The sequence below is a fragment of the Henckelia pumila genome, unplaced genomic scaffold (assembly GCF_033568475.1).
Source record: "Henckelia pumila isolate YLH828 unplaced genomic scaffold, ASM3356847v2 CTG_525:::fragment_3, whole genome shotgun sequence".
In the NCBI taxonomy this organism is placed as follows: domain Eukaryota; kingdom Viridiplantae; phylum Streptophyta; class Magnoliopsida; order Lamiales; family Gesneriaceae; genus Henckelia; species Henckelia pumila.
Window position 1 is genome coordinate 486,183 of NW_027331857.1, and position 8,039 is coordinate 494,221.

Consider the following 8,039-nt stretch of genomic DNA (forward strand, 5'->3'; position numbering starts at 1 on the left):
TGTATGGCTTTGTACCACATCTTGTATTGTTTTGTACCACATTTTATGACTAGTATATATATATATATATATATATATATATATTTTGACATTTATAAAACAAAATAAATAACACAAACCGAAACAAATAATTTATTTTTAAATTCATTCTTTCTAAATTTAAGTTCTTTATTTATATTTCAAATGGGCTCTACATAAATGTCATTCAAAGTTCTAAGTTTTTCTTGTTTTTACTCTCGTCCAACTCAAATACTTCCATCAGCTAATCACATAATTCGATCGACAGATAATCCTCAAATTACTTGAAAACCGTAGTTCTTGTCGTAAAGTACAAATATAGTGAATTTAAACTGACAATTAAACTACAAAAAATAGAGAGAATTCAAGAATTCAACACCTAGAAAATGCACACAACTTTTAATCCCATTGAAAATGCACACAACTTTAAATCCCATGGAAAATGCATATTCAAATCCTGTTTCTTCTTCTGGATGGAGAATAAGAAAAATTTCATTAAAGAATTCAATTGGCAATGGCAATTCAAATTTTTCAAATCTCCTCTCCCCAATTTCTTTCCAGCATGCACCAGCTTATAAAATGGGCTCTAACATAAAGGTTGGGAAAAGATGGGTCTGTTGTGCTCCGGTCATTTGTAGCCAGCGTGAAATCCGTCGAGCTGCTTCTGTGTGTAAACTTACAAAGAACCGAGCGGAACGAAAAACTCATGACGTGTATTCAAATGGTTGTGGAGGGGCAGGCTCGTCATCAACAGCCATTGCAGAGGCTGAACCCTGTTGTCCAGCAGATGATCCACCTGCATTTGATGCTGTTGATGATGGTGCATCGGTAAGAGACAACTGTTCGGGTTCGTGAGGGCGCAAATCTTTCAACAGCACGAATCCTGTGGGAGCAGACTTCACCGGAATGTATCTGCTTTCTTCGAGGAATTTGATGCATTTTTCTTGCGCAGAAACGACTCTGGCAGGGTTGGTCAATATTTCAAAATATGGCTCGGGTTCAGCCTTCTTTTCTGCCGTGCTATCGACCTGACAAATGGCGGACAACATTCAGAGTTGGTTAAAAAAAAAAAAGAAAAATGTTAAGCTTCAAGCATGTTCTATAGTTTTTTGAATCAAATTCGTAACCAAATTATTTTACTCGATATGCCAAATGGAACTTTAATATGTTCAATAGTTTAAAATCATACTCAAAAACGCATAAGCCAGGGGACATGCATACTTCAAACTTTGCTCCGTAATGCACGATCGACAAGCTTATGTTCAAGCTCTAATTCGAGTTGAACTTCTAAGCACCAAGTCCCAATAAAATGGAAAAAGGTCCAGAACATAAAAACAACAAAAAAAAAAAAAACCAGCAAGCGGTCTAACCTGCATAGCATCCCCATCCTTGTCGACAGCTTTCCCCTTTCCAGATCCAAGGACAACACTTGGCTCTGCACCAGATGCCTTCTCTGCCTCCTTCTTACTAGCCCTGGCCTTTGCTCTAGCTGACGTAGACAAAACCGCGGTGGGTAGCTTGACAGAGGCTGTTGTCGTCGGTACTGTAGTAGGCTTAGGGTACTCGAACAATGATGGCTTAGCATGAGACAAGAATTCGAACTTCGGCGCTTTGAGATCGTGGTTCAGACCAATGAAGGCGGTTGGTGAAAATGCCAGGCTAATGAAATAAATAAGTGGGTACCAGTACCAAAATTGGCTAAACACAGCAAGACCAACAACAGCAGTAATTTTATCATGTTTTGACTTCGAAAGTAACTTGATTGTCACATTCCTTCCACCAGCATCCAGGATCCCAGAAGCCAGAATTGCACCCATCTTGCTCATCGTGTCTTCATGCTTATCAACGATAATTTTTTCCAATTGCCGCCTAATAGTTAAGACATGGTTACCATAAAAAGGGTGAATGTGTCGATCAACTGAATATTACCTGTATATACACACACATTGGCAATACCTGAAAGTACCAACTCGAGAATCAATGGCTTCACTTGTCTGAACCATAACCATTGCCATTGCAATTAGGGCACCTTGACGCACAAAGTCCACAACATCTGACATCAAAGGTTCCAGCAATGATATGGCCTCGCTAAGACCAGTGCCAGCACATGAAATTCCGACTGCCAATGCGGCACCGTATCGAACATGAGGGTTGTAGGACTCGGATAACAGGGAAACTATACGAGGAGTCTGTGATGTAAAGAAAACAGAAAACCGCATTGGAACCTCAAACCTCCCATTTGTGAAAAATATCATACGTACACAACATTAGCTACAAGCAGGCCATGTATCAAGAGAAAATACCAAGCAGTTTTTGGGTTCTAAACATATTGCAAACGGCTAGATAAACTATTGAAGATGGAATTCAAAAAACACAGAAATCTATATTAAAAAAAAAAACTTCGAAGAAATAAAAAGGTAACCACCTGCTCAGGATCAGAATATAAGACGAACCCAAGTGCAAGAACAGCAGTTCGTCGAACGTCATCGCTCACATCAGAGACAGCAAAGTGCAACAATTGACGTATTGCCTTATTGTTTGCTGTTCCCCTGTATGCCAAAGCCAAAGCATACATGCCTCCATAGCGCAATATAGGGTCTTGATCGCGAGTCATTTGCTCAATGAGTGTATCAGCTTCCTCTTCTCTCCCATAGACTGTAAGTGCTATCCCCAATGCCAAACCCCTGGCAAGCCATACGAAACAAGATAAAAACAAGAAAGGTGAATAGAGAATATACCTGTTTCAGGACAATGCAAAATTCAACATTACCGTATTATCTTCTCGTGCTGGGTCTCATGTGCATATGCGAGCAATTCCTTGGCTTTCTCACTTGCAGTTCCAACCATCAGTAAACCCAGACTAATGCCAGCAGCTTCACCGGCAACAGCACTGTCTGTATATAGCACATTTTTTATGTCCTCAAAGATGTCATCGTCAGCAGTTCCTAAGGCTGCCAAACCAAGACCCAGGCAGGCACCATGTTGAATAACCTGCACCATTGAATATCTCCCAGAGTTGAGCTAAAGGTCGGTGGAGAAACATAGTTAAGAAAGAATAATGTAATTAGGTGAAAAAAAGATTAAACCTCAATATTAGTACTCCCCAAGCTGTCACGAAGAAACTGTTTGATGCCTTCCCCATGGTTTGCATGAATTAAACCAAGAGCATATAAAGCTCCACCTTCAGAATATGGACTGCCACCACCGCCGCCAGTTCCACCCTGTGGCAAGTATGGAGCCATGAGTGATCTTCCTTGTTGCAGATGGCCTCTGTGGATAACACCAAGACCTGCTGTGGCACTAAATTTAGCCCAATTTGTAGCCCTGCTCAACCAGTCCTATCAATTGGCAGAACACATCAATCTGGAGATAACATCAAAATAAATTTAAAGAGTAATGAAAACCAGGGAATAATCAATAGAATACCAGATTCTCGCGAAGAAATGTATCCACAGTTGTTCCCGCATGCATAATAGCATTAGCATATATAGTTGCACTGTGGCAAACACTATTTCGCACCTCAACAGATTGCTTTATTGTCTTAAGAATGAGAAGATCTGATCTGTATGTAGACAAGCAAACAAATGTCCATCACAATTTGAACCACATAATGTAAGCATGTATCAGAGAATTTGACTGAGCGCCCATCTGATAGTAGAAAACTTACTTGTTATGACTGTACAAGAATTGCAGAGTCAGTTGTATAGAAGTCTCTCCGGACAAAATTCCTCTTATTTTTGCCAGCCTCTCTGCATAAACTTCATCCCGCTGGCCTAGATTTAAGGAATTACTACTTTCTTGAGTACCATCTGTCATTTGAACATCCTGTGATGGGACAACACTTCCACTTTGAGCAGAATCGGGTTGACTAGACCCTGACTGTGTGGTCGCTGAAAGCTGGGGCTTAGGACTTGGAAGCCGATCTCGGACACTCAAAAGAAAAGCCTGGTGCTCATTCTCCACAAGATCAAATGCTATCTGAAATGCCAAAAGTGCATCATCCTCGACTTCTGATCGTAATAATTTCTCTAATATACTTGCTACAACCTCGCGCTCGTCCAAAAACATTAGGCGCTGACAAATGCTCAGATAATCAGGAGAAGGCAATTGCTGATACACTTTGACAAGCAGACGGAGTACCTGCACACGAATTAAACGATCAGGGCATTTAGTTTATTCACTATTTTAAGGCAGCAAGATGGCCTCAAGTATATTGGACAGAAGCTTAGAAACTTAACAGAAAAGACCAAATTTCTTCTCCAGTTAAAGAATAGGAAGAAAGAAAGGTGTCGACAAAACTAAAGCTCATGGAATCCGATTTGAATTACATCTTAAATAAATTACAAAACCATAAACATGGATGAATTCATTACTCTACATGTCAAAATGAATGAAGTGTGAAATTTATCACTTCATATAGATAATTCGACCCTATTGCAGCTTTAGATTAACAATGCAATAGACATGTCATGTTTAGAACCTTATTATACATGTCTAACTTAGAATTATAAACAATTGCTAAACATCTTCCTCGTACGGAAAAACATCGCCTTCGACCAAAGTCCAAACCAATATTAAACCATGAGAGATTAACAATTGTTGTTGGAGAAAAGGCAATAGAAACATCACATGGGAATGTACTAAATGATTTCACCTCACGACGATATTCTCTTCGATTCACAAACGAATGTGAGACATCGATGCAATAATTGATTGTAGCATGAATATTATCACTCTTTATAACTGCTTCCTCGAGTTTATCCAATCGTCTGCATTCAATGGCCATTCCTATAGCTTGTTGGTTTTTCCCATCTACTATACATCTGGCAAAAAGGGTAATCAAGACATGAGCTAGTAAGAAGGCGCCACACAAACTGCATATAGCAACACGGGATACAACTTAACATACTTATCAAGCATTCTCTCAACAATCGCCTCCAGTCTAGAGTCAACCTTCGTGGGTTCATCCTTTGTCTCAGCTGCCTTAGTCTTGAGACTAGCATACTCATCGATTGCTTTGGCTAAGCGAAACAATAGCACAATGAAAACTATAAGCAGCTTTAATTACAGGAAGCAGCACAAACTTCAGTGACACTTCTTCAGTTCTTAACAAGCATTGCCCATCCACAGGCCACACTTACTTTCATAGTTGTCGCAGGCGCAAGGCGCACCGAGGCGCACAAGGGCCCTGGAGCCTGAGGCGCGAGCCTTATCGAAGCAGGACGCACACTTTTAATTTTTAAGAAATATATATTTATCTTAAAATAAATATATCAATACATGACAAATGCTATTAAATATAAATAATTAAGTCACGCACAGCAAAATATAATTAATAAATTCATAGTAACACGATTAAAATTCCTCAATCATCTAAATCATATTCATATTCTTCCATTGACTCATCACAATCCAAAGCTCAAATATAATTAATAAATTCATAGCTTTCTGATTAAAATTTCTCAATCATCTAAATCATATTCATCTTCTTCCATTGACTCATCACAATCCAAAGCTCAAATATATTTAATAAATTCATAGCTATCTGCTTGATGACTTCTTTGGTTTCTTAGTCGCTCTTGAGTCTGCACTCTTTTTTGGGCTGCTAGGGTTTGGTTTGGGTCTTTTTTTTTAAGGAAATTAAGTAATTAAAAAAAGAGAGAAGTTGGGTTGCTAGGGTTTGGTATGGGCTTTTTCTTTTAAGGAAATTAAGTTATTAAAAAAAGAAGTTGGGCTGCTTTAATTGTTATCTAAAAAAAAAATTTAACCCAGGAGCGCGCCTGAGAAAAATTCCAAGGGGCTCGCCTTATTGAATTGCTGCGCCTGGTATGAACCCAGGCGCAGGGACCTCGCCGGTGGCGCCTGCTCGCCTTTGACAACTATGCTTAATTCAATCAAGTTACAAACACTTTACATCGGAATCCAGCTAGGGAGCTATTATGATTAGTCTCAGCCAATATGCGAAGAGGGGCAGGGAAAAAATCTTACCAAGAATAGTATGAACATAGTCTGAATCTTCTGAAACATCAAATAGAGGGCCAGCACCCAGGGCATATGATAACGAGTCATTGAGTTCACCTAGATAATAGAAAACCTGAAGAAAAAACACCAAAACAGGTGAAGAATAAACAAAGATGCAAAAATAATATAAACATACTGAAATCAATAAGTTGTGTTCATTTTCATCTTCTCATTAAGTGTGATCAAAAGGAAGTTCACAAAACAACACCAACTCAAAGTCACCAATTTTAAATTTATGAACACGACTTTCCTCACTTAACAGAGTTCAATAAGAACTAAACTTATCCGAGTACTGATACAGCATAAACAACCCCCAAAACGTATGGACAAACATAAAACTTTGTGAGGAACATGGTTTTACCTTTGAAACAAGCAAAGCAGCAAGTTGCCTTTGATCAAACTCTTCATCTTCATATAAACTTTCTCTGCAACCAAATATCAAACATCTATTATCAGGCACTTGGAAAGAAAGAATAATACCAAAAAGGCACAGGAACTATGGCTTAAAATATAAATAAAACTCAAACATAAATTAAAAGTAAAATCTTAACATAAAATTAGACAAGGATACAGAAGTACAGAATTTTATTGAGACTGAAGTCTGAACACAAACTTAACAATCAGACGAATCTCGGCATTAAAATACAGAATACAAGAATTAATTAGTGTACCACATTTGGAAAGACAGACAAACAAAAAAGAGAGGTGAAGCTGCACAATGCTTAAACCAAGATATTAACTTAGAGGTGGTGAGCAATAATCGATCATAAGATATTAATTGCAAAAAATAACAAAAAGTGAGTCCATCCAACATTCTTGTATTGAAATGTTACACTCCCTTCCACGGCGTAAAACAAAAAAATTCTTGCCACCTAAAGCTTCTATGATGCGAAAAATAGGAATATTGCAGCAACAACACCACATTTCTAACAAAGACTAATTCATAATCTTTCCTGCCTAAAAAATAGTTTACTTCCAATGTAAGGTGACAAAAATGACAACTTGGGGATTAAATATAATATATATCAAGGCGCCCAAACTCCACCTCACGCAAAGAACTCAGCTTTGCCCCCAAACAGTACAAAGCTACTCAAATTCTGTAGCACCAAACCACCACCACCACACCAGGCAATCGCATAAAAAACCATAACCAGACATCGAGCTTGGAAACCCTAATTCACGTATTTGACAAGTGAAAGAAGAGATAGAATACATAATCGGAACGGAAGTCGAGATCTCCGGCCAGAAATAGTCCACGAAGGAGTTGAGGTTGGAGAGCGCGTGCAGCTTGAGCGCCGGGTGGCTCTCGTTCAGCATCGCCAGAAGCCCTCCGGCAGAGCTCACCATCGTCGCCGCGGACGCCATCGAATTGATCGTTATCGAGAACTGGGCGTGGGCGTAGAGATCTGAGGGGATTTTGACAAAGATTGAAAGGAGAGGTTGGGTTTCTTGGAGCAAGGGCAAAGTGCCTAGGTTAAGGTGGTGTTTGGTTGCCTTCCAATCGGTATTTGAATGATCCTCATCTGGGAAGCTTCGATGTTATCCGTGGGGTACTGACCCATGGGTGACGCGGAGGGATCTATTGGCCCAAATTAGTGGGCTCTACTTAAAAGCGGGTGGGTTTCATTGATTTGGATCAATTATGGAAGGCCATGTTTTATGAAGTATTATCTCACAGGCAGCATGTACAAAACCTTTCATCCTATTTTAAAATAAAAATAAAAAAATAAAACAAAATGAAATTTATATTTTTAAAAAATAGTTGACATTTATAATACTTCTAAGATTTAGAGCATGTGTGGTTTCAAAAAAATTTTAATTAAAAAATTATTTTTTTAAGTTGGTTTTTAAAAATGATTTTTTAAATAAAAATTATAGTATTTTTGTGTTTAGATAAATAAATGAAAAGCACTTATTTAATTCATAAATAGTAGTATCAAACTTTCAGGTGGGAGTGGAAAATATCTTCGTAAAGCATCTTTAAAAATTTCAGAATCATG

At 38.5% G+C, this 8,039-nt stretch overlaps 1 protein-coding gene across 1 annotated transcript; it reads right to left on the minus strand.

Annotated features, from left to right (window-relative positions):
• Positions 1-279: 279 nt before the first annotated feature.
• Positions 280-7,570, minus strand: LOC140873038 (26S proteasome non-ATPase regulatory subunit 1 homolog A-like). Its single transcript, XM_073276007.1, has 13 exons — positions 7,253-7,570; positions 6,401-6,464; positions 6,007-6,112; positions 4,928-5,039; positions 4,673-4,841; positions 3,686-4,158; positions 3,445-3,580; positions 3,105-3,356; positions 2,789-3,009; positions 2,444-2,702; positions 1,975-2,207; positions 1,389-1,887; positions 280-1,046 (listed from the first exon to the last, which is right to left on the minus strand). Exons 1-13 carry the CDS (start codon positions 7,402-7,404, stop codon positions 723-725), a joined length of 3,000 nt encoding a protein of 999 aa, XP_073132108.1. The 5' UTR covers positions 7,405-7,570; the 3' UTR covers positions 280-722.
• Between the last annotated feature and the right edge of the window lie 469 nt (positions 7,571-8,039).

Coding starts and splice junctions, on each gene's coding strand:
- LOC140873038 (XM_073276007.1), bottom strand. CDS start 7,404: ATGGCGTCCGCGGCGACGATGGTGAGCTCTGCCGGAGGGCTTCTGGCG. Junction 4,159..4,672: donor GAAGAGAATATCGTCGTGAG/GTGAAATCATTT, acceptor ATTCGTGTGCAG/GTACTCCGTCTGCTTGTCAA. Junction 2,208..2,443: donor TATATTCTGATCCTGAGCAG/GTGGTTACCTTT, acceptor TTTACATCACAG/ACTCCTCGTATAGTTTCCCT.